At 30.2% G+C, this 25,712-nt stretch overlaps 6 protein-coding genes across 10 annotated transcripts in view; 3 read left to right on the top strand and 3 right to left on the bottom strand.

Annotated features, from left to right (window-relative positions):
• Window positions 1–20: 20 nt before the first annotated feature.
• On the top strand, window positions 21–7,353 carry LOC128872548 (integrin alpha-PS1). 2 transcript variants are annotated; one of them, XM_054115363.1, is made up of 18 exons: window positions 21–650; window positions 1,034–1,161; window positions 1,639–1,662; window positions 2,471–2,574; window positions 2,645–2,772; window positions 2,848–3,056; window positions 3,181–3,385; window positions 3,571–3,738; window positions 3,807–3,948; window positions 4,022–4,290; window positions 4,374–4,599; window positions 4,732–4,963; window positions 5,069–5,465; window positions 5,558–5,787; window positions 5,882–6,111; window positions 6,177–6,271; window positions 6,391–6,520; window positions 6,602–7,353. In XM_054115363.1, the coding sequence occupies exons 1-18, from the start codon at window positions 478–480 to the stop codon at window positions 6,836–6,838; spliced, it is 3,327 nt and encodes a 1,108-aa protein (XP_053971338.1). In that variant the 5' UTR covers window positions 21–477; the 3' UTR covers window positions 6,839–7,353. The 2 variants fall into 2 exon arrangements, with proteins under 2 accessions (XP_053971338.1, XP_053971339.1); XM_054115364.1 differs by lacking the exon at window positions 1,639–1,662.
• Window positions 7,354–8,415: 1,062 nt separating this feature from the next.
• LOC128872551 (post-GPI attachment to proteins factor 3) lies at window positions 8,416–10,697 on the bottom strand. Its single transcript, XM_054115371.1, has 7 exons — window positions 10,072–10,697; window positions 9,691–9,833; window positions 9,451–9,603; window positions 9,242–9,366; window positions 9,030–9,163; window positions 8,733–8,937; window positions 8,416–8,657 (listed from the first exon to the last, which is right to left on the bottom strand). Exons 1-7 carry the CDS (start codon window positions 10,205–10,207, stop codon window positions 8,579–8,581), a joined length of 975 nt encoding a protein of 324 aa, XP_053971346.1. The 5' UTR covers window positions 10,208–10,697; the 3' UTR covers window positions 8,416–8,578.
• Window positions 10,698–11,031: 334 nt separating this feature from the next.
• LOC128872546 (structural maintenance of chromosomes protein 1A-like) lies at window positions 11,032–17,050 on the top strand. Its single transcript, XM_054115354.1, has 20 exons — window positions 11,032–11,253; window positions 11,637–11,757; window positions 11,915–12,014; window positions 12,103–12,281; window positions 12,424–12,562; window positions 12,634–13,098; window positions 13,160–13,588; window positions 13,694–13,905; window positions 13,964–14,132; window positions 14,199–14,321; window positions 14,400–14,531; window positions 14,599–14,664; window positions 14,760–14,917; window positions 15,053–15,150; window positions 15,244–15,548; window positions 15,646–15,918; window positions 15,992–16,171; window positions 16,261–16,439; window positions 16,519–16,696; window positions 16,772–17,050. The coding sequence occupies exons 1-20, from the start codon at window positions 11,142–11,144 to the stop codon at window positions 16,841–16,843; spliced, it is 3,690 nt and encodes a 1,229-aa protein (XP_053971329.1). The 5' UTR covers window positions 11,032–11,141; the 3' UTR covers window positions 16,844–17,050.
• LOC128872554 (uncharacterized) overlaps window positions 16,852–25,712 on the bottom strand; it is a 41,692-nt gene continuing 32,831 nt past the window's right edge. Inside the window, exons 3-6 of one of the 2 annotated variants that reach the window (XM_054115375.1) lie at window positions 18,097–18,290; window positions 17,925–18,030; window positions 17,334–17,578; window positions 16,852–17,249 (exon numbers count right to left, since the gene is read on the bottom strand). In XM_054115375.1, the coding sequence (XP_053971350.1) occupies window positions 17,035–17,249; window positions 17,334–17,578; window positions 17,925–18,019 (555 nt within the window). In that variant the 5' untranslated portion in view covers window positions 18,020–18,030; window positions 18,097–18,290 and the 3' untranslated portion in view covers window positions 16,852–17,034. The remainder of the gene's footprint in view (window positions 17,250–17,333; window positions 17,579–17,924; window positions 18,031–18,096; window positions 18,291–25,712) is intronic. The other variant, XM_054115376.1, reaches the window with a different exon arrangement.
• Window positions 18,289–19,358, top strand: LOC128872555 (prefoldin subunit 2-like). Its single transcript, XM_054115377.1, has 3 exons — window positions 18,289–18,514; window positions 18,774–18,897; window positions 18,981–19,358. Exons 1-3 carry the CDS (start codon window positions 18,369–18,371, stop codon window positions 19,164–19,166), a joined length of 456 nt encoding a protein of 151 aa, XP_053971352.1. The 5' UTR covers window positions 18,289–18,368; the 3' UTR covers window positions 19,167–19,358.
• LOC128872550 (polycomb protein EED-like) lies at window positions 20,103–23,198 on the bottom strand. 3 transcript variants are annotated; one of them, XM_054115369.1, is made up of 4 exons: window positions 23,068–23,198; window positions 22,686–22,857; window positions 21,547–22,389; window positions 20,103–21,417 (listed from the first exon to the last, which is right to left on the bottom strand). In XM_054115369.1, exons 3-4 carry the CDS (start codon window positions 22,271–22,273, stop codon window positions 20,990–20,992), a joined length of 1,155 nt encoding a protein of 384 aa, XP_053971344.1. In that variant the 5' UTR covers window positions 22,274–22,389; window positions 22,686–22,857; window positions 23,068–23,198; the 3' UTR covers window positions 20,103–20,989. The 3 variants fall into 3 exon arrangements, with proteins under 3 accessions (XP_053971344.1, XP_053971342.1, XP_053971343.1); XM_054115367.1 differs by having other exon boundaries at window positions 20,103–22,389; window positions 23,068–23,197; XM_054115368.1 differs by lacking the exon at window positions 23,068–23,198 and adding an exon at window positions 22,930–23,049 and having other exon boundaries at window positions 20,103–22,389.

Genomic DNA, 25,712 nt, shown 5'->3' with positions numbered 1-25,712 from the left:
TAAATGATATATTTAATAAGTTTATTGACTTCCAATTTTATTATACATTTCTTTGCTTGTCATGCGAAAGATTCTTACGAAATAATTCAGGAATGTTTAAAACAATCGCACCCTAAATAATTTAAAAAACAAATCTTTGCATGTCATTGTCAGTAACGAAATATTTCTTCGCTTTGCAGATGCTGCTGGATGCTGCCCTCTACAAAATAACGAAACGCATATGTTCATGTGTATGTAGTTCTTACTTTCTTACTAAGAAAAAATACTTGAATTGCGTGGGTGGATCCGGTGAATCCTATGCCTGTTTAAAAGGTACAGATGAGTGGTACGGCGATAAAGTAAAGTAACGTGTACAAAAATAGTATTATCGATAAGAGTACACGTCAATTTCGAAATCGTTCACACCTTTCTACGGCTGGAAAACCACGGAGAACTATATTTATATACATATGTGTGCGCCGACTGCGTTGATCAAAAATGAAAAGTTATCAATTAACTTGGTTCATTTTGAACGTATGCTTAGTGTATACTTTCAACTTGGAGCCAAGAATACCTGTTATTAAAAAAGGACCAAGTGGCTCTTATTTCGGTTATTCTGTAGCCGAACATCAAGAAATATCTCACGATAGCTCAGACAAACCAAAAAGCTGGTAAATAATATACTCACGACTCTTATCTCAATTAAAGCTATTGTAAACATTGTGTAATGATTGTAATATTTTAGTGAGGTAACGTGTTTGCATGACACGTTAGATATTATCACTCCCACGTAACTCATTTACTTTTACTACAATATTTTGTATAATAAGTGAAATGAAAGTATTTAAGTTTGTCTAAGTAGAAAATAATGAGATAATTTGTATGTAAATTGTAAAGAAAATAATTTTAAAATAACACTGACAAGGAAAATAATTTTATTACGCTAAATTTATAATTTGTGAACATATATATGTTTTATTATCTGTATTTGATTGTAAATGTAACATAGTTACTTTGTATATTTTAATTATGACACTAATTATGTATTTTACAGGATGTTAATTGGTGCTCCTTTAGGCCAAAACAGACAACCAGAAACTAACAGGTCTGGTGCATTATGGAAATGTCCTTTAACAACAACCAAATTTAATTGTACTCAAGTGATCACAGATGGACGATCAAGTATGTTCTTTATTTAATATTTCTTATTCAGTCATTGCAAAAATATAAATGTTCATTAATTAAAGCTTCAATTTGATGTTTAATTTTTTTTAAAAGTATTGACAGTCACATGTAATACAATTAAATGTCTAAATATGTATTATTACATACATACATTTATACATTTAAATTAAATTTAATCTAATAATATTTTATGATCAGAATGTGTTTATATTTTTAGTGTTTACATTTTATACATGGTGAAATTACATGTTGTACTGCTTAATTCTTATACTCAAGTATATCAATATACTAAAGTATAAGAATTAAAAACACTGGCTCTAATACAGTGTTTGCATATAATGTTAATTAATTCAGTCTGCATGTTATTTTTTATGTTAGTGCTGTATAGAGTTGTTAAGTTATTGCGTTTCTATTTTATGTTGTATACATAATAAGATTATTTTTTTGTTAAATTATGTGTTGGTTAACGAGCAGCAGAAGGAGGTCTGTATGATACAAGTAAGTCGATAAATGGTGTTATTTGAATGAGCAATTTTGTAATTTTTATGACACATATTGTTGTGATTATGCATATACTTTTATTACATTTTTACTATAACTCGCATATCAGCATGATGTGTTAAATCATAATACAGAAATTATTTTACTGTATTATTTGCATTCAGTAAATTCAATAACTGTTATTCTAATAAATACATTACTAATAAATATTATTACAAATTTAAATTTGCAATCATATTGTTACTAACTATGGAATGTCTCAACATGTTTTTATTTTTGCATAAAATAGTATGATTTGCTGCAAAAAAGAAATCACATACTCTTTAACTTACTACCATGGATAACATTTATCTACAGTTGCTTATTCTCAATTCTTTACATTTGCTTTTTCATGCATATCCTTTATCTGTTTCAGCATGGTCTTTAACGCTTAATTTGTTTTTGATTTACTTTTCATTTTATACTGTGACAAAATTAAGAGATTAACAAAATTAATTAACATCTACTTACAATTCTTCATACATACATACATTATATTTATACATAAGTATTACTGTAATACTTATGGAACATAATATACATATACTGTATATAAAATAAAATTGCTCTATCATTTGAAATGGTATAAAATGTTTGACCAACTCAGAGGAATAAATAATGATGAGTCTAAAAATGATATGAAATCGGTCATTAGAGATATCTGCATTTGTATTAAAAATGAATGACATTGAATGTGATTTGAAATATGATTACGTGAAATTATTATTATTTTCAATTTTCTAACACACAACTTTAATTTTTGTAGGTGTTGATTCTGATGAGTTAGTGCCACCAAGTAATGATGAAATCAAAGATAATCAATGGTTAGGAGTAACAGTTCGTAGTCAAGGTGTTGGTGGTAAAGTAATGGTATGTATTTTTCTGAGTGTTACTTATATTACTAAGTACTTAATGTCTTAACCATTTAATAAATTTTTAGGTTTGTGCACATAGGCACATTGTAAAAACAGCAGATTCTCAGTGGGGTCAAGGACAATGTTATATATTAACACAAAATTTGAAACATCAAGATTTAAAAAAACCTTGTTCTGGAAAACCAACGAACAAGTAATATAAAAATTTTAGTGTTTGTGTTATGTTTTATTTTATATGAGTAAATGTAAAGCTGTGTCTCTGTTTTAGAGCACACGAACAATTTGGTTATTGTCAAGCTGGAACTAGTGGTGTACTTACTTCAGAAGATCGTGTTGTTATTGGTACACCAGGTCCTCACACTTGGCGAGGAACTCTATACATTCTTACGATTTCAGATGAATTTTTAACTAGAGATAACACAGTTTATAGTCCTCCAATGCAAGATGCTTATCCTGTCAGTAAATATAGCTATCTAGGCAAGTACTCTGTCTTTTAGTTATTATATATAATGATGTATTGCATTATTATGCTGAAATATTAAAAATATAATTAACATGCTAAATGGTTTGGCAACAGTTAAAATAGAAGTTTATTTTATAGGAATGTCTGTTACTGTGGGAAACTTTTTTGGTAATGGATTAGCTTATGGTGCTGGAGCACCACGCTCAAATGGTACTGGCCAGGTCATTTTACTTATAAAACACGACACTAAACCAAACATGGAAGTTGCATTGACTCTGGGCGGTGAACAATTCGCTTCGAGTTTCGGATATGAAATTACTTCTGCAGATGTCAATGGAGACAAGTATAGTATTTTATATATATTCTTAAACATTATATATTTTATGCCATATATTAATTAATATTCATTTTTTTTTTCATTTAAAACATCTTCAATTTAACGAAGAGATAAACAATTTTTATAAATAAAAAGGCAAAACGGTATCACGTTAATAATTTATATGACATACTTAATTTTATTTCTTTTAGAATTGCTGATCTTATTGTGGCAGCACCATTTTATTTCAACAAAGCAGAAGGAGGTGCTGTATATGTATACACACAGTTACAGAAATTATATAAGGATAATAAAAGTGTAAAACTTATAACTATGGAAAAAGGTAAACCTGTTAAACTTGTCGGGCGTGGAGAATCCAGGTGCGTTTTATAAGTATGTATATGTATATTTTCATTGACATATCAAGAAGTACACAATTTAATTGTAGATTTGGATTTGCATTGACAAATTTGGGAGATTTAAATAAAGATGGATACGAAGATATTGCCATTGGAGCACCTTACGAAAATAAAGGAGCTGTATATATATATCTTGGTTCTAAAAATGGAATAATCACAGTGCCATCACAAGTATTATTCGTGTTATTTTATTTAATATCATTATAACGAATTTTTGATATAGCTGCGATTTATCACTTTTTAGGTAATACATGCAGATGATATGCCAGAACCATTGCAAACATTTGGTTACTCGTTGAGTGGAGGAATTGATATGGATCAAAATGGATATTCAGATTTATTAGTAGGAGCTTATGAAAGTGATGCTGTAGCACTTCTTCGTTCAAGAAAAATTATTGACATCACTACTTATATTCGCTATTTAAAAAAAGATGGCACATATCAAGAAAAAATAGAACCTATTGATCCCAATAGAGTTGGATGTACAGAAGACCCTTATTCAAATCACACATGGCAAGTATAACTTACTGAGATCTTAAATCAAAGTTTAGTGTCTAATGATCTGTAGTCATGTAACTACAGATAATTTATTACAGCTTTTCGTTCGAAGCTTGTTGTAAAACGGAATCACTCGTAAAGGAGGAAGATATGCAAAATTTGAAATTGAATTATTATATCGAAGCTGAAACTTATACTGGAGTTAAAAAATTCTCCAGAGTTTGGTTTGACACTGGTAATGTACGACCGCATTATGTGAATCGTACAGTTACTTTAGATTCGAAAAAGTTTGAACATTGTCAGAGAGAAATAGTTTACTTAAAGGTAATTATCATATATTAGAAGCAATATTTCACAAAACTTCAATATTATTCTTTACTATGAAATATCAACCATGAATATATTTTATATACATTCCAAATGGATTTAAATTGATGAATATTGAATTTTTTTCAGGAAAATACGCGTGACATTCAGTCACCTATTAAATTTCGTTTAAATTATTCTCTAATACAAGAAGAGCCAATTATGCCTGCTGAAGGAAAACCTTTACCCGATATAAAGAATTATCCTATATTGAATCAACAAGAAGCTGCACGTGTGTTTGAAGCAACCTTCCAAAAAGATTGTGGCAATAACGATATTTGTGAAAGTGATCTACAAGTAAAGGCTCGATTAAATTTATCAGGTATGTTCTTTAATAAAATAGAAACATTAATATCGTGAACATTAAATCTGTTAATAGTTATATAATAATTTGATTTAAGAAAATTAATATATATTTCATTTTAAGCTTCTTCTGTGAAACCAAATTTCTATGAACTTCTGTTGGGTGAAAGAGAAGAAGTTGTGGTGGATGTAAATGTATCTAACATTGGAGAATCAGCATATGAAGCTCAACTGTTCATCGTTCATTCTCAAAGCTTGAATTACATTGCTAGTAAAAGTAATGATTCTGTAATTTGTAATTTACATAACACCACCATAGTAGCTTGTTCTATTGGAAACCCATTTAAGAAAGATAAAATGGTAAATATACAAATACGGTTTGATCCCAAGGAATTGGAAGACAACGAGTCGCAATTAGGATTTGTGATATTTGCAAATTCTACTTCGAAAGAAGTAAAAGAGAAAGAACCTACAAAATTGCGAGCAACGGTACTAAAACGGGCAGAATTATCAATTAAAGGGTGATATACAGTTTAAATCGTACCATAAAATAAAACTTATAAATAACTGCAAAATCAAATTAATAATCTTACACAAATTTTTAAACTTATAGGAGTGCAAAAATTCAATCGGCGTTTTATGGTGGACCAATTATAGGCGAATCAGCTGTAAAACACTTAAGTGAAGTAGGACCTAAAGTTTCGCATATTTACGAAGTATTTAATGAAGGTCCATGGAGAGTAAGTAACTTAGAAATTCGCATTTCATGGCCTTACGAGGTTGCAAATGATAAGGCCCATGGAAAATGGCTGTTGTACTTAGAAGAGTTACCAACTGTTGAACGTGAGATTTCATTTTGGATACGTAACATTATTTATTGCCATAAAATGTGTATGTAGTAAAATAAGTTCCCGCTCATTTACAATTTTGTTTCCAGCTTTTGGACATGGCGAATGTATGCCACTACCAGAGCATGTACTTAATCCATTGAAGCTACAAGACAGTGCTAACGATGATGATATGGATGTTTCTTCATCTGTAGTATCTACGCCTCCTACATTACACAGTTATATCAATCACGTAAGAACAAGGAGAGACACAGAAAAAGTTCTTAACACGCATATTATTACTGATAAGGATGGTCATAGACGACAAGTAGTTTCGATGGTAAGTGATTATTCGTGTAATTTAAACTGAACTACTTAAAATTGCTATAATTAATTTTATTATAGAATTGTAAAGCAGGGACTGCAAAATGCTTTAACATTACATGCTTTATATTCAACTTACAAAGGAAACAAGAAGCAGTCATAACTGTTAAAGCAAGGTAATATTTGATATTGTACATGAAGGCAGACATATACCGTTGTTGTTACAAGTCTAATTTTTTATTTTAATTTTAACTTCAATAATTTGTTGCGTTAAAAATATTTTAACATATTTCAGGTTATGGAATTCTACTCTTGTAGAAGACTACCCGAAAGTGGATCAGGTACACATAGCTTCTAATGCAGAAATAATTATTCCACAAAATGTTACAATACAACAAGAAAATTTGAAAGATGATCATGCAAATGCAAGTATTTTTGGTGTTATGAATTTAGGTTATTACTTTCATGTTTTGTATAAACTTGTATAGCAATATTTTAATATGCAGGCTGAGATGATTGTATATCCACATCTTCTTGATCTACAAGATGCTGAACCTGTGCCAATTTGGGTATACATAGTGGCTGTGGTAGCAGGTTTGATCTTATTTATTTTACTTACATTAGTTCTCAGAAAACTTGGATTCTTCAAAAGACGACGGCCAGATCCCACTTTGTCCGGAAACCTCGAGAAGCACAAAGATGACAATCCAGAAAGTGAAGCGTTATGTAAACGATCGTTATGAAGAACTATTTGTTATGCATTTTTACTTAAACCATTTCTTCGTGAACTTTCATGATTACTTACGTTTAGAGTACTTACAATGAAAGATAACAATAGATAATTGCGCTCAAAGTTAAGAGATATACGATGCAACATTGAAGCAGCTAATGCAAGAGGTTTGAAATCGATATCATGATATATTGATTTATTTATAGATATACTATTTTTTAAAAAAAAGGTGCGAAATTTTTATGAACTTTTTTAATATATCGTGCATACTCATCATCTCATGATCTTCCGTTCATATTTACATTCTCAGACATGACTATTGTCATGTATGTTTTTGTGCCATTGTTAATTTTGTCATTATACGATATTCTTGCATATACACACAATACATTCAGTTATACCATCTTGCAAATACATTTTTATTAGAGGCTTTCACTGATGCAGCTTTATATATTTTTATTATTATATTTTATTAATTTAAAATACTTAATGTATTAAAATGATTAAAAATTCAACATAACAAAGAAATGCTTCTTGACAATAACACTATTTAATTCATACATTCATACAAACGCACAAATTTACAAGGTAAAGTATACATGTACTTTATTTAAATATAAACGTGCCTTTACATTATTAATAAGTATAATCTTATTAATCATAGCATTATGTATATATTTAAAGCATATTAAGTCACAAACGTAGTTACGATCTATACACAGGTACTTAAAAGTTATTAACTCATCAATCTATCAATGATTTAAGTATGATATATAGACTGACGTGTATTACTTTTTTACAATAAAACACATTCCTTAAAGTATTTATATATTCTGACATATTGAATAGTAAACATAGTGTTACATAAAAAAGAAAACAATCACTTTAAGCATCAGTTATAAAACAAGAAATCTTGAATTTTCAAATCATTCTATATTTGATATCAGATGCTCAACTCAACATAATTTATTGCATTTTTTTAACTTTTACATATCTCATTGATAGTATCATATCCATATAATGAAATGTAAGCAAAATTAATTATTTTGTTAACTTAACGATATAATTTACGTCATATCAGTTGGTAATTTCTATTTCATTATCAGTAAAGATTAGCACTGCCCTGTAAAATATAAATGAAAAAATAAGAAGTAAAATAAAAAAAATATATTTAACAATTTGTTAATATCTTCTGTAAATTAGAGAATAAAGAATAGGGGTATAAGAGGAGAAAATGAAAAGTAGGGTACAAATTATGTAATTCAAATATCTCTTAATTCTATTTCACAATTTTAAACGTAATATAATGTTATATATTATACTTTATTTAATTTAAAATTATATAATTTGTTATATGCAAAAAGTTGCAAACTATACAGTATTTACATGAAAGTTTTTAGAATTGTGTATGTTTTGATAAATTATATATACTTTTATAAATAACAAACAGAGGTTCGTTATACATTATGCACTGCTTATTCTGAATAAATATTAATTATGTATTTATGGAACACAGATTTATTTTGTAGAATAAACTTAACATTTAATAAAAATATTATTTTACAAACATGATTAATAAATACTTCAAACTAAAATTAAAATTTGTTCTATTATTTTTCAAATACATGTAAGTAATACATTTTTTACCTACAAATGAACAAATGAATAGTGCATCAAATAATCTGTATAAAAATAAATGTTTACATCGTAAGTGGTACTGAAAAAATGTGTAGGAATTAATAATACTGCTAATTTATCGTATGTGGTGATCAATGTCTAATGTCAATTTACTATAGTGTGTCTGCAAATGAGCACAATCTGCCATCATGAATCTGAAAGTACATAAATAAGTATGTCCCATTGAAAATAACATCAATGTGTAACATGATTTTAACAATTAGACATACCTGTATAATAAAATTGTAAGAGGAGCTGTACTAGCATGCCACAAAGAATGAGCATCAAATATCCAAAATATTGGTGCAAAATCTGCTACTTCTAATATGGTAACAAGAACAGTTAATATGTTAAACCATCCAATCAAGTGAATATAAGGTAATCTTTTACGATTACGATGCCACCATATCATTGTTATGACAAATGTTAAAAGTCCTGCAAGTATTTTATATTTAATATAATTTCAGTATCTAGTGCAAGTTGTTTTCTATAGAGAAGACAAAAACGCAAATGTTATATAAAATTACCTATAGCTACATTGAATTTCATATTATAGTCATAATTAATATAACCAGACCATAAATGAGATAAATGCGTATATAAAGTACTAAGATACCCGCATGTGATCACAGCAAACATTTTATTACTGTTGTACGTTATTCTGAAATTAAAAAATTAAATAATCATATTTTAAATTTTTGTTTCGAATTCTGTTTTACTCGTCAGGATTATCAATTACCTTAATAGCATACAATACAGTAATGTAAGGACCATAATAAATGCACTAGAATAATCCATTACTTCTGTAAATGGAGTGTCTCGTGCATGAAAAATAGAAGACCAAAACCAGCCATGTATGCATATCTAAAATTAAAATGTTTAGTATTTTAAAACGTATTATTCATAAGTTAATCACTATATTATTAATACAATAAAAAAGAAATATACCATACTAAAGTAAGTCCATATATAAAACATGGGAACATTAGGTCTTAATTTTCTCTTAAATTTCCAATACATGTTAACATGACAATAAAAGTTTAATAAAGAAAACATTACAGATGCAGGTTCCTGACATCCAAAGAAACGAACAAACGGCCACTGAAATAAAAATTGGGGAATAATTCCTATAATATATTAGTCATTATAATTTTACTATATACACATAGTCACAGGTAGCTATCATACTTTTCCATGAAACTGAGGAATATTTGAACCATGAGAAATGAAATAATTAACTGTCTCCCAGGTACACCCATAACTACAGTCTTCTTTACAAGACCAGCGTAGAAGTCTCATTGGTACAGATGGTTGTACTTTAAAGCCTCCATCTATAAAATATTAACAAATAATATTAATATTAAATACTTTATAAAATTACATAATAGCATATAAATAATTGGAATAAATTAAATTTTATTGTTGATATTATATGATAAATTATTATCAGTCTAACAAAAATGAAAGTTTTAAAAGTCTACATTAAACATTCAAAATAATCATTTTCTTTAATTTGTAAATTATCATATTTGTAATGTATTTATCCAATACATTACAGAGAATACGTACCGCTATCACAATTGCTGTCACGACATTTAGCAAGGCATAAATTGTAAAATTGCGATCTGTCTCCTATCGAGCCGGTAGTACTTGCAATGGAAATCAATTGTACCGTCAAAATGAAAAAACCTTTTAATTCTGACATGCCGTACTGTGCGACTCACATTTGTTGGCGCCACGGACCTCACAGCATGCACGAATCATACCAGATTATACTACCTGATGCTACCTAACTACTGTGTATATTAAGTTAAATAATTACGGCACTGGTATGAAACCTTACAATGAAACGATGTCTAGTTTATGACTGTGTCTAGTATATTCAATAAAATTATGATGATATGGACGATATTAGCTCTTAGGGGCTGTAGCTATCTATATTTAATTTCAAAGAGATTATAATCTCTATTATAATCTAATCTCTTTGATTCACTAAACTATAGCAAAAATTCTAATACATGCTACGAATCTACGATATTTGTTCGAAAACAACTAAATTATATTATATAGTTACAAAGTTACAAATGGCGTTAAATACACCAAAACATGTGTGGAATAATAACAAATTTACGTGAGTAAGTAAAAGATTATTCAAAATACTGTACACTCTATGCAGGGCCGGTATATACAGGGTGTCCCAAAAATGTTGTAACACCTTGAAAGAGGTGGTTCATGAGGTGATTTGAAACAACTTTTTCCTTAGCGAAAATGTTGTCCGAGATTTTATCTACGCGATAAGCGGCCGCACTCATATGCTATCGCGGGCGCTCCAACGGTATACGCGTGCTCTGATTGGTCAGTGTTTTCCGTTAATATCTCCAAAACGAAGCCTTGTACAATATTTTTGCTAAGGAAAAAGTTGTTTCAAATCACCTCCCGAACCACCCCTTTCAAGGTGTTACAACATTTTTGAGACATCAAAATTTCAAATTCGCGCCTTTCCCCCACTCCTGTCGCCCATTGACTGTAGCGCTTGCGCACAACTGCTTACTCGTAACAGTCCATACAGTCGTAACCGCCAAGTATTTTAGTTTGCTATTACTTATGACCACTCGTGAATTTATTTAGTTATCTTCAAAATGCCAGCTTCACTGAAATATATCGAAGTAGACAATTTTAAATCATACAAAGGAAAACTCATTATAGGACCTCTTAAACCGTTTACTGCAGTTGTTGGTCCTAATGGCTCTGGTAGGTTATGTTGACACGGTTACGATTTCCGTGGCGTAGTAATCTGACTGTGTTATTATTTAATATAATTTATTAGAAAAACAATGTCGCAAACCCCGATTCTCTATCATGTTTAGGTTAAAAGTTACATTCACTTAAAGTTTCATAATGTCACATTTATTCTATAGAAGTACGATGACCTTTCTTCGGGGCTTTTGGTCTTTGACTGTAAAGCTTCTTTACATTCTATAATACATCAATATAATATAGACAAATGTCTTACTATTGGACACATCATTTTATAACATTTCATCCCCATAATTTATACCAAACCAAACACTGATGCTAAAGTTTATAAAATAATTGGAGATGATTGATGTATTAAATGAATTCCTTTAATTCAGGAAAGTCGAATTGCATGGATGCAATCAGTTTCGTCATGGGAGAAAAAACAAGCAGTTTGCGTGTAAAGAGATTAAACGAGCTGATTCATGGTGCATCAATAGAAATGCCAGTCGCATGCAGGTATTTCTTGTTTCTTACATTAGACCATAAATACATAAATTTATATGTCAGTTACCAAGAAATTTGGAATTTAAAGATATTGCAGTTTTAAGTCACTATACTTTTTGTTAACATTGTTATAAATGTTTAATAAATTTGAATTTTATATGAATTACAGTGCATCTGTCAAAGCAGTTTTCGAATTAGAAGATGGCAGAGAAAAAAGTTTTATGCGTTCTGTACAAAGCTCATCCTCAGAATACAGAATAAATAATAATGTTAGTTTTACATAATTTTCAATAAGAATTGATTTATTTAACTATTCATAAGTAGAATATTTTAACAGCTTTTACCTTTCATGTATAGGTTGTTACCAACCAAGTATACCTAAATGAGTTAGAACTGCTAGGTATTAATGTCAAAGCAAAAAACTTTTTAGTATTCCAAGGAGCTGTTGAATCGATAGCTATGAAAAACCCAAAAGAACGTACTGCACTCTTTGAAGAAATCAGTAATTCTGGGGTGTTGAAAGCAGAATATGAACGGTAATTTTTTAGTATAATGTGTACAGTCAGTTTTTATCTTATACAAGGTGTTTCTAGGACACCCTGTACAAGTGATACAATTTTTGCACAAGTTGAGTTTTATATCACATTTGTCTATAATATGTGAGATTTTATATTACAGATTAAGGACAGAAATGCTTAAGGCAGAGGAAGAAACGCAATTTTCATATCAAAAGAAGAAGGGAATTGCTGCAGAAAGAAAAGAAGCAAAATTAGAGAAAGAAGAAGCCGAAAAATATCAACGATTGAAGGAAGAATACGTAAATATTACTTATACATTCACCTTATTATATACAATTTGTATATAAATTAATTATTTGTCTCCTTATAGGTTGAAAAACAAGTTGAGTTGCAATTGTTCCGTTTATTTCATAATGAAAAATCTATAGAAGATTTAGAAGTGTTACAAAAGAAAAAACAACATGAAATAGAAAAAATTGAAAAGAAAAAAGAGAAAGCCGAGGAATTATTAAAAGAAAGAAAAAAGGAATCTAGTAAATTAGCACGTGATCTTGCTAAAATAGAACAAGATATCCGGGAAGTAGAAGCTGAAATTACAAAGAAAAGACCCACGTTTATTAAAGCCAAAGAACGAGTTGCACATATGCAAAAGAAAGTCGAATCTGCACGAAAATCGTTAGCACAAGCGCGCACGGCAGACGAAGCTCACAAGAAAGATATACATGAACTTCAAGAAGAATTGCGACAAGTTGAGGAAGCTAAGGCAGCTTACGAAGCAAGTATAGCTGGACAGTCACAATCGCAGGGTAGAGACGTGCAATTGGAAGATGAACAGGTATAAAGCTACTCTATTGAAATTATACATAAAATAACAGTCACTGGAAAATTAATTTCAGGTTAAAGAATACAATCGCTTGAAGGAAGAAGCAGGCAAGCAATCCGCAAGATACCTGCAACTCCTTGATTCAATTAATCGCGAACAAAAATCCGATCAAGACAGGCTTGATAATGAGGGAAGAAAGAAGACTGAAATAGAAAATAAACATAAACAAAGAGGACACGAGCGGGATGAAGCTCTTAAAAGAGTAGAAAAGCTAGAAGAACACATACGAACATCCGAAGCCGCGTTAGAAGATCAGAAAAGATTAAGAGCTGATTTACAGTCCGATGTCCGTACTTCGAAAGACAGAATACAGACTATTCAAAGAGAATTAGAAAATATTTCCGAACAACTTGGCGATGCTAAAGTTGATAAACATGAAGTATCAAGAATAAAAAAGAAAACTGAAATTGTCGAAAATTTTAAACGTCTGTTCCCTGGCGTGGTAAGTGATACATTTTTTAAAAATATTTATTCCAATTCCTGTAAGTGATCTTTTTTATAGGTTTGAAGATATAATTAGTAGTATAATTATTATTTTTCTCTTTAGTTCGATCGCATGTACAATATGTGTCAACCTATCCATAAGAGATACAATGTTGCCATCACTAAAGTTCTTGGCAAATATATGGAAGCAATTGTTGTGGATACTGAAAAAACAGCGAGACAATGTATCCAGTATTTAAAAGAACAGTATCTCGAACCAGAAACATTCCTTCCACTTGACTATATTCAAGCGAAACCACTGAAAGAAAGACTGAGGTATGTTAAGTATAAATAATTACAAACATAAATATACCATAAAATGTGTTGCTTTCAGGAACATACAAGACCCCAAGAACGTAAAATTATTGTACGATGTTTTACATTTCTCGCCTAAAGATATCGACAGGGCCGTCTTATTTGCTACAAATAATGCTCTCGTATGTGAAACACCTGAAGATGCAAACAAAGTAGCCTATGAGATAGATAAAAAAGCAAGATATGATGTACGTATAAGTAAATTTTCTTAAATCGTGTAATTAAAAAGATATAATATATACATGAAATTGCAGTGTGTTGCATTAGATGGAACATTTTATCAAAAAGGTGGAATTATATCCGGCGGCAGTTTGGATTTGGCAAAGAAAGCAAAAAGATGGGATGAAAAACAGATGTCACAACTTAAGGCAGAAAAAGTAAATTATGTCTATTTCATGTATGATTTATTTTTCACATAAATGTAAGCCGTATAACAAATCCAAAATTCTTTATAGGAAAAATTAACGGAAGAACTACGGGAATCTTTGAAAAAATCACGGAAAGAATCAGAATTAAATACAGTTGAATCTCAAATACGTGGTTTAGAAACACGTTTAAAATATAGTAAAAGCGATTTAGTTGCCACTGTAAGTAAAATATTATATATTAATATTTTTGTATGAACATTAAAAGATTAAATTATATTTATTACAGCAAAAGCAAATTGCAGAACTTGAAGTAAAATTAGAATCTCTTCAAAATGAATTGAATATGTTTGGTGTAAGTATAGACTTATATCTTTTATCGGATTTTTGTTATCTCTATTGGATTTTAATTAAACGGTATGCTAACATTAATTAAAATTTTCTGTTTAGCCAACAATAACTGCGATTGAAACAACAATGGCAGAAAGAGATCAAGAAATACAGAATATCAAAGAAAAAATGAATAACGTCGAGGACGATGTATTCGCTAGCTTTTGTGAACAAATAGGCGTATCTAATATTCGTCAATACGAAGAAAGGGAATTACGGTATGTATGTGTGAATCGTAATGCTAAGAATGCTAATCAAAGATGTGCTGCAATAATTATATTTTTATAAATCGTGTAAATCATTTTTCAAGTGATCCATGATAACATGTATATGTATACAAAATCATATTTTAGTTCGCAACAAGAAAGAGCAAAGAAGAGAATGGAATTTGAAAATCAGTGTAATCGTATTTACAATCAATTAGATTTTGAAAGACAACGTGATACGGAGAGTGAGTGAATACAGAAAGCAAATGTGTTGTTTAGTATGATTTAATTAATTATTTTAGTGATATGACAGCTAAATAATATGTATCATTTATTAGATAATGTTTTACGCTGGGAACGTGCTGTTCAAGATGCAGAAGATAAACTTGAAACTGCACGACAAACGGAATCGAAACAAAAGGCAGAAATTGATAATGATGAGACTCAAATGGAACAACTGAAAACAGAACGAAATGCAAAGAAAATGGAAGTTGATCAAAAAGAAGACGAAATAGGTAAAGCTAGGCGTGATCTTGGAGCAATTGTAAAAACTATACAAGCTGCTCAAAAACAAATGAATGGTATCGAATCGAAAATTGAACAAATGAGAGCCGAACGACATGCTATTTTAATGCAGTGCAAGGTATAGCATAAACAAGAATAAAATTAGTTGATTTTGTATAGAGTTGCAATTTTTAAAATAGACATACACTACTATATACATACAAAATAATATTTAGATGGAAGATATCGCAATTCCGATGATCCATGGAAATATGGAAGATATAGCTCGCGAATCCACAACTAATAGCTCAGAAAGCAATAACGATTTATCATCAAGTACCCTGCAACAATACGAACGTGAAAGACAAATTACCATAGATTATGAGCTTCTTAGTGTTAATTTAAAAGATTTAGACGAAGAATATGTTAAAAAAACGTATGATAAACTAACGAAGATGATTAATGATTTGCAAGGTACTATTCAACGCATTCAAGCCCCCAATATGAAGGTAAGGTATAATTTTGTAAGGTTCTTAACTTATAAATGAATAATAATAACGAGACATGTATAATTTTGTTTAGGCAATTCAAAAATTACATCTTGCAAAAGAAAAATTACAAGAGACTAACGAAGAATTTGAACAATCTCGTAAGAAAGCAAAGAAGGCAAAAACACAATTCGAGAAGATAAAGAAGGAAAGACACGACAGATTTATGGCTTGTTTCGAGCATGTAGCTAACGAAATTGATCCCATTTATAAGGTCAGTTTATATTTATATTTAAATAGACAATCTATACATACATTGCAAACAGAAGTTAAAATAATATATGCAAATTTACAATATATCAGAGTTTAGCAAAAAATCAATCCGCTCAAGCATTTCTTGGCCCTGAAAATCCAGAAGAACCTTATTTGGATGGTATTAACTACAATTGTGTAGCACCAGGGAAACGATTTCAGCCAATGTCTAATCTATCTGGAGGAGAAAAAACAGTTGCAGCGTTAGCTCTATTGTTTGCAATTCATAGGTAATTATGTATATATTATTTTTGTCCTTTATTGTTTTCATTATATTCAAGTTATAACCTAATTTTATTATAATTGCAGTTTTCAACCTGCACCATTCTTTGTCTTGGATGAAATCGATGCTGCCTTAGATAATACTAATATCGGAAAAGTTGCAAGTTACATACGCAATAAAACAAGCTCCTTACAAACTATTGTCATATCTTTGAAGGAAGAATTTTATTCGCATGCTGATGCATTAATTGGAATTTCCCCTGATGTATGTTCATGTTTATACATATTTTTTGTTTCATGTATTTTTAAATTTGTTAATATCTTATTCTCTAAATTACAGGTTGGCGAGTGCTTGCAAAGCAAAGTATTAACAATGGATTTAACCGTATTTCCTTCGCAAAATAATAAGTAACAAAAGTGTATATTTCGGTCAATTTTATTTTAAGGTTGATGATATTTTTACACAATACTAAAAACATGTTAGACTACCTTTATTACTAACAAAATAATAAAACTTTATAGATTTAACAAAAAATAAATTTGTATAAAGCAAATATTTTCACAAAAATTTGGACTTGAATTTTGTTTGTAAATAAACATAATTTATTGTCTGTTAAGATGAATCTTTTCAGTTATTTCGTCTTTATTCGTAATTGTTGCGCGAGCCACCGTTTGAAGTCTTATCATTTGTATGTACTGTATTACCATTATGCTTATATATTGTTTTATCATACGTATAGAGATCAAAATCTTACGTTCTTCTTCTTCTGTAATTTCTATTACGGTTTCCTCCTGTGGCTCTACAAGTGCAGCAGGTTCTAATTGGTGTTAATAGAATTTATTAAATATTTTCATTACAAATTTGTTAAATATATTTTAAAAAGTGTGTAATCAATTATTACCTGGTAAGTTGCAGGTTGGTATTGCGTCTCTTGTAAGTTTGGTTGGAAAGCGGTATCGATCTTCAAAGTGGAGGTCACACACCACTTTTGTCCTCACTTTCTTGGGTGAAAGGCGAAGAAAATCCTCCCTTCTGCAAGCTGTAATCCATTGCATGTACCTGTCGTTATCCTTCACCGGACAGGGAAACTGAAACATTCTCTTCTTGTTACTTCGGCAGCCCAAAATAGCGCATACTTTGCGGCATCTACAAACATAAATTTAAGTAAAAGAAACATTAATAATTAAACAATAATTTCGAAATTTTCGAAAAAGTATTCAGACACCTTTTAAGATGCAATTCCCTTTCTTGCAATTGGGAATTGTCTAAATGTCTTGAATATTTTTGAGAAATTAGAAGAATTAGTTTACTAGATAACAAAAGAAAAAAGATATTGAAAAAGTCCCAACCGGTTAAAATTAAAAAAGAAAGCGCGAACACCACCTTTTCGTATCGTAAAAACGCAAAAGTACGGCTTTCATATATATTAATAATACCCGGCTTAAATCATTTTGAATAATTCTTTAATATTTTTATCAAAATGATTATTTACCGTTTGTCAACTTCCATGGTGATATCTTCGGATCTGTTTATGTTCGATTCTGTGATTTCTGTTCGATCATGCAGCAAACTGGTGGTCTGTTCCATAACGTTCGTAACTGTCAAATATGAAGTGATATGGAGTTCAAATTTTGCCGGACGCTTATACCATAGAATAAACTTACACAGATTGTGAGCTCAATGGCACGTAAAGGAGCGACACTAACGCTCCACCATTTTTGGGACACCCTGTATATTCCTATGTCCTTGGCAATCCGTGCAAATTCATAGTCCTAAAGCTAGTTCCTGACCAAACAATAATTCCCTAAAATTATATTTCCAAGCATTCCGTTCCATAAACATCGATCTTCAGTAGAATCTAGAAAGGCCGGTGTGAGAATCAGTGAATTGTAGTGAATTTCGCGTACGCAGTGAAAAGTAATGCAGAGTTCCTAACATGGCTAGCGATAAAAAGTCAGGAAAATCTTCAAAAGGTTCGAAATCCAATGCAGAAATACTGTCTGAATTCCAAATACTTCGCAATGAGCAAAGAACGATGGCTAATAAACTGTCGGAAATGGAGATAGAACTGAATGAACACAAGTATGAGTTTTCTAACCTGCTATGATCATTTATATATTTTCGTATAAACATCATATTTTGTTTAATATTTTAAAGAAGTAATAAGTCATTTTGGCGAACTTGCATTAAATAAATTATAATATAGTTCTTACTAAACAGAGAAATGTAATCTAATTGTTTAACAAATAACATTTTACACTATGCACTTTAAGATTAATATTTATTGAATTGAAAATATGATATTCTTGTAATGAAATAAAATGTATATTTGGTGATTTAGGATTGTAATCGATACGTTAAAAAATATAGACCCAAAGAGGAAGTGTTACAGAATGACAGGAGGTGTTTTATGTGAACGTACTGTGGAAGATGTAATGCCTGCATTGGTGACAAACAAAGAACAAGTAAAGTTTATTTTATATTTTATTAGATGAAAATAAAACTATATAGAATTGTGTTAGTATATAATACATTTTGTGATTTATAGCTGATAAAAGTTATAGATGCTCTAAATGACCAATTAACAAAGAAAGGAGTTGAAATAAATGAATTTAAAGAGAAACATAATATTAGAATCAGAGGACAACAGGATGTACAACGACAAGGTGAAGATTCTAAAGAAGCAAAGAGAAGCGCAGTTGTTGTTAATTCGATGTTGAGTAATTACGCATAAAATCAAAGTTTCTTTGTAATACATTTTAAATTTATATTTAAATCACTCTTTGGCACTTGCTTATTAAATATTTTGAAAGAATATTATATTTCAAATGTATAAATATTCAATTTTTTTAATGATTGTGTATTTTGTATAAAAAGACTTTTGACTTTTTGTTTATGGAGAATAGTATACAACTTTAAGGAATAATTCTTGTCTCCCACTATTACTTCCTATGACATTTTCGTTATAGACTTAGTGTATGCACTTTCATGTATCATTATAAATCATAAAACAAAAATGCATAAATTAATGATTAAAGAATGGAATTATTGTAAAAATAATATACAATTTGTAGTAAATACTTTACTACCTAAAGATTTGAAATTGATTCAGAGTAAGATAAAATATTAACTGCAAAGTATATTAGAAAGATATTCAATTTCATAAATAGAAATGATTACAAATACATTTTTGTGTAGGTAGTAGGGCATAACAATAAAGTTTTTTTTTTAAGTTCAAAATTTGTATAGATATATAGCTATTCAATATTATTACTATACATATATAAATATAACAAACATTATTAAATAGTTATTTACGCAACGCATAAATTTGATAGGAATAAAAATGTTTTGCTTCTTAATTTTTTTTTTACCATCTACTACAGATGTGCAAAATATACAATTTTTTTAAGCACGAATGTCAAAAGTTTTAAATGAGTAGAATAAACTGTGTGATGAACGTATTTGCAATTATAATAAAAGGATTTATTAATATATCCTTAAGATTTAAATAAATTATTTCTCAATCATAAATGTAGTGTAATACTATTTTCCACTGTAATAATTTAGTAAATAGTTATTTTTACATACAGTTTCAGTAAAATACCAATAATCCAGCACACAAAGGTCGACCATAATCAAGCTTTGACAATTGGTCCTCACTTTTGCATGACAATTAAATTTAATTCCAATTGAAAACTAATTTTAAATAAAATTAAAGGTTCATTTCAGTTGGAATTTGTCTTCAACAATTAAAGTTAATTTCAAATAATGTTTCAACTAATTGCACAGATAATTAGAAATGTAATTGCTTGTTACCTAATATAGATACGTGATTATGAATGATGATGAAATAAGACAATGAAATAGACGCAGAAATTAAATATCATTTATACATTATTTGCAAATTTTCTATTCTATATATTTTACTTTATACATGTATGCATTTTACTTTTGTTAATAAATTGAATTACTATATTAATATTTTTACTATATTTGGCACTGCCGAAGTCCCGAGCATACCGGATTATCGAAAGTCTACTGTATTATAGTAGTATTCTAATTTATATAAGGAAAGTAATTGTAAAAAATTTCCTAACAAAAGTTTCCCCCTTGGACAAAAGTCTCGAATTATAACATTAAGTAATATCATTACTCAAATGTAACAATTTTGTTATAATAAATTTATTTCGTGAAATGGATATTATTATACAACTTTAAAAAATATATTGCGAAATAAATACACATATATTGTTTCTGTAATTATAATTATTTACGTTTAATCTCATTTTACAATTCTTGCAATTATAATTTCATATGTAAAAAGATTATTTCCTCATTCTTATGAATAACAAACTGTACCGGTAATAATATTTATAAACATAAAAATTTTCTTTTTCATAAATCAATATGAATTAGAATTACAATTTACTTACAAATATTTTGTAAGAAGTCTACTATTCAATGTTGATAGTAAAATGATTCTGTATATTGAGAGCTAATAAATACAGTACATTCTGTGAATATAAAGGCACCATTTCATGTATTACATAAACGCTAATGTTCACGATTCCATCTCCATACAGTAGCATCATCACAAACACATAATAATACTGAGCCATCTCTACTTAAACTAGTTTGACGTATAGGTACAGTACATCTAGGATGCTGAAGGGAATAACAGCGAGCTTGTCCAGGTTCATCGACTTCTAAGTCCCATACATAAGTCTTGCCCACTTGATTACCTAAAGCTATTGTACGTTGCCAAAAATCCATCGAAAATCGTATAAACCATATATCGCATTCTTTGAATTCGAACCGATGTAAAACAGTGGCACTAGTTTCTCCATTACGTAGTTGAGAATCTTCAAGACGTCCTGGTTTCCAACACACGATACAATTTTCACAAGATTTACTTAAAATAAAGTCACCGTACCATTTAACACAATCAACATAATTACGATGCACATCTCGTGTTGTAAAATCTGGAAAATGCTGAAGTATAGAATCAAAAGGCCTTCCATTACGACTAGGATTGCAATGATAAGATTGCTTTATTGCTTCTTGCATATCTTGTTTATCTAATGACCATAACTTCAAAGCATGATCCATACCACACGAAATGATGCGTTCTCCTTTCATGTCAAAATCAGCACTTAGAACTTCATCCCTGTGACCTTCAACTCCACCAAAAATTGCTATACATACATCAGTTTTTATATTCCATAATCTCAGTGCATGATCTTTTGATGCTGAGAGTAATATATTTGGATCTTTAGGATGAATTTTTAGTTCATTTATTGCATGTCCATGTCCAATATAATGCTTAATGCAAGTCATAGTTACAGGACTGATAACCCTTACAACACCACGTGATCCTGCTACAGCCAATAAAGGTTTTCCAGAGTCATCGTAAGTCCAAGTACAAGTATAAAAATTTTCTTCTGGATCAGGATCTGCATAGCACTGGCGTAATCTAATATTACCTCCCTCTGGACATTCATAAATGCTAACACGATTGCTCCCCACAGAAGCAAATATTAACGGTTCACCTTCTTTCAAATGATGGTTAAACTGTACTCCAAACAGCGGTTGTCCATGATCTTCTTTTACACTACAACAATATTTATACAGAGGTTTGTCTGCACATGATTTATACTTTGCAGTTTTACTTCTACGTCGTCCTTTCCTTCTACAACGAGCACTGCGTGTAGGTGTATCACTACGATGAGTACCAGCTGTTGAATTACTACCAATACTACATTCAGTTTCATCGCTATCATTTTCACTGTCTTCTTGGCTGGAAGTGTATGTTTGACCCTTGTTGCTTGTCTTTTTCATTTTAATATGGAACTTATTCCTTCAAATATCTTCAAAATGATATACTAAGAATCCAATAATATGAATTCCACTTATTATACCTAATACAGCTTCTATGAAGTTCAATATTCTATTACCTATTAAACACAAATATTTGGCTTTTGAAAAGAATACAAACATCGATGCAATATAATTATCATAAATTAATAATGAGAAAACATGATTGAAAATGATTCAAAATCAAATATTATGTTTGTTTCATATTTTTATTTGTACAAAGTTTAAAATAATACATAGTATCAGAAATGATATACTGCTTGTAAAGAGATTTATATTATATCATATATATTTCTATTTTGAACAGAAATTTAATTTTACTTATATATAATAAAACCTTACAACTGAAATTGTATGAACTGAATTATACACTTACCTATTAAGATGAGTTCTTATCTGTAAGAACCAAGTCTTTCGATCTGGAGACAAGAGCAATGAACTCTTCATTAAGATAGAACTTTGTTTTGCAATTTGCATTTATGTATCACAATCTTCTTCTTTTTTATATTTTGTAATTCATCAGAAACCTTGTTACAATTGTGCTGATCCTATAACCGATATAAATTCTCAATGTTTCTAACGATGTAGATATTCTCTATTAGTTTAAACATAAACATAACCTCATATTATGATATATTAGATTATCTTCTTCAAAATAACAGAAAGATATCAGAAAATTTATAAAAATATTATAAGACTACGTTATTCAATCAGAGATAACATTTTGATTCATTGTAAAAATGGAAATATATACATACATGTGACAATATACAATGCTGCTACAATAAATACATAAACTAGTCACACGGATACATCAATGCGTGCATTCCACTGAGACAACACAACTGATGACGATTCGTGATCGATATTACTAGAAGTCACTAGGAGAGTGAGCGGTGAGCGGACAACTACGCGACTTGTGCTAGGGATAAATTAATTTCCACCATCGCCTCTAGATTGCAGAGCGGGGATTTTTTTATAGACGAAGCGTCGTGTCACCACTAGAAATTAGTGTTCCGTGACATTATCCGACTAAGATATATTCGAATTTAAATTATTGTTAAGTACAAATGTTAGATAGCAAAGATACATTTATGTACATTACATTTACTTATTAAGAAAGCGTATAAGATTCTCCAGACTTACTGTTTATATGTTCAGTTCTATCTTATTTTTTTTACATAGATTAATATATACTGTGTACTACTCAAAACAAGACATAAACACAGAAAGTATTAATAAAGATATATTTACTACAGTAAAATACTTGAATTATTATTTGATTGATTTTTAATACATAAAAGTAGGAATTGATACGCGTTAAGGTTACAATTAGTTTTTGAAGTTTTATTTTATCTAAGGTAATAGTGTGAAATCGCGACGACAACCGAAATGATAAAATCGTTAGTAGTGGTTGCCGGATACCAGGTGGCATCGCTGCGCCTACGGACAGGCAACGATGCGTATCGAAATTTCTACGTTAATCTTACTGTTCCTTCGCGACTTGGAACTCCGCACGAAACAAAACATATCCCGATTGAGTTGCGACTTGGCAAAAACAAAAATTCTTTTTAAAGTTATTCCTTACTTAAGTTGTTTTAAAGTAAACCAAAGCGGGAAATTGTATGTTCAAGCAATGAGAATAAAAGAGTTACAAATATAATTTTTAAGAAACGCTTCGATTTTTTTTTATTCCAAGAGAATTTACAAAGAGATCTCGTGTCAATCATCGAGGCACCTTCCATTTGCAGTTATTGACTGTCCGTCGCTTATAAAATGTACGGACGAAGAATGATTAGAAAATTGTATCTTTTAATCGCGCTCTTAAATACCGTTTCAATAAAAGCTAACAACCTCTTTCAATAAACTGTACTCTTAATAAATGTACTCTTAAAACTGTACTCTTAAAAAATCATACATCTCGCCTACCTTTTACGTATTTCGATAAGAACGTCTTTTTAATCTGAAACGAAATCACAAGATTTCAAGTAATTACTCGCTAAACTTACGAATAAATTGTAGCGATGCAGCAATACGGCCGAAAACAGAGAACCAGCAAATTCACAGGAGAAATAACGACCAGTGGTAGTGTCAGTCTGGATAGACCTTCGAAAGGGGGCCATATATTTTCATCGAGCGTGCTGCTAGTTCTATCCAAGGGAGCGGAAACAACAGGGTATATTATGGAATACTATCCGCAATAGGTTCCACAATCTCGGTAGCCATTGTTTCGTGGTACCTACAGATGTGCTCCATTGTCGGTCCATCGGTACTCTTGCTCGAAAAGGAGAAAGAGAAGGAAAAAAAGAGAGACGTTTACGAAAGGAACGTATCAATTCTTTGTCGCATCAGTATATCTGTAGGCTTATCTAACGGGTGACAAGCCTCGAAATCGTTCTCCGATCATTAGTAAAAGTCACGTCGACTAATTAATAATTTATAACGATAACGAATCTAATAGTTTATAATTAAACAACGCGGTTTAACGTATTCGTTAAAAGTTTCGAAAATTCTTACTTCTTTTCTTTATCCTTATGTAACTATTAATTATTGAATTAATGTCGTATAATAACAAGGAATATATTATACAAACTTAATGTTGTTTATTCCAACGTTCGAATTCGATAAATATATTTAATCGTCGAAGCATCATTTGTCGCTGGGAATTTTCTTAAAATTTAGAAGGTGAGATCAAGATTTCTTTGCAGCTTATAATTTTAAATATCTAGAATATAAATTAGCAAGGATATTTACAATTAGTCGTAACAATTGTAAATAGTACGAGAGTAGAATCACCCAGTAGGTAGTGGAAATACCTTTCAAGGATAGAGTCACGCAATAAGAGGGCGAGTAGTGGTGGCAATGACGCTAGTAGTAGTAGTAGTTGGTTTGATGCCAATGAACGAGTAGGTTGGCATAGGTTGGGGTAGGTATTCCGTTTATATAATGTACCTACTCACTCGTATCGGACTGTCTCTCTGTGATGTGAACGCAGCCTCGGGCTTATTATATATCTCAATCTCTGAATACTACCGACTCTGTCGAAATTATGATTACCCGTCACTCCGGAGTTTTAGAGAAAAACCGATGCTTCGCTGTTTCTTTTCCTTTAAGAAACAGCTTTACTTTTCTTTTTTCCATATACCTAGTCAAAATAAATTTGTATGTAGCATTAGTAGCATAGTTCAAGTTGACTTTTCATTTTCACCCTTTCTCTACGAAATAATTTTTCGATTAACTCGAGGACAATTCGAACAGGAAGATAAATCAGATATTACAATAAATGTCCTTATAAATCTATTTTTCCACGTTTGTATCACAAACAAGTACAAACACAGAATTTGTAGCGATACGAATCGAGAAGGAGCCAGCCGCATTTTTTTAAATTCTTGGGAAATCAAGA

This window comes from Hylaeus volcanicus, chromosome 2 (genome assembly GCF_026283585.1).
Source record: "Hylaeus volcanicus isolate JK05 chromosome 2, UHH_iyHylVolc1.0_haploid, whole genome shotgun sequence".
NCBI classification, from domain to species: Eukaryota; Metazoa; Arthropoda; class Insecta; order Hymenoptera; family Colletidae; genus Hylaeus; species Hylaeus volcanicus.
Note: the sequence above shows the minus strand (reverse complement) of the source record. Positions and strands in the feature narration are given on the sequence as shown.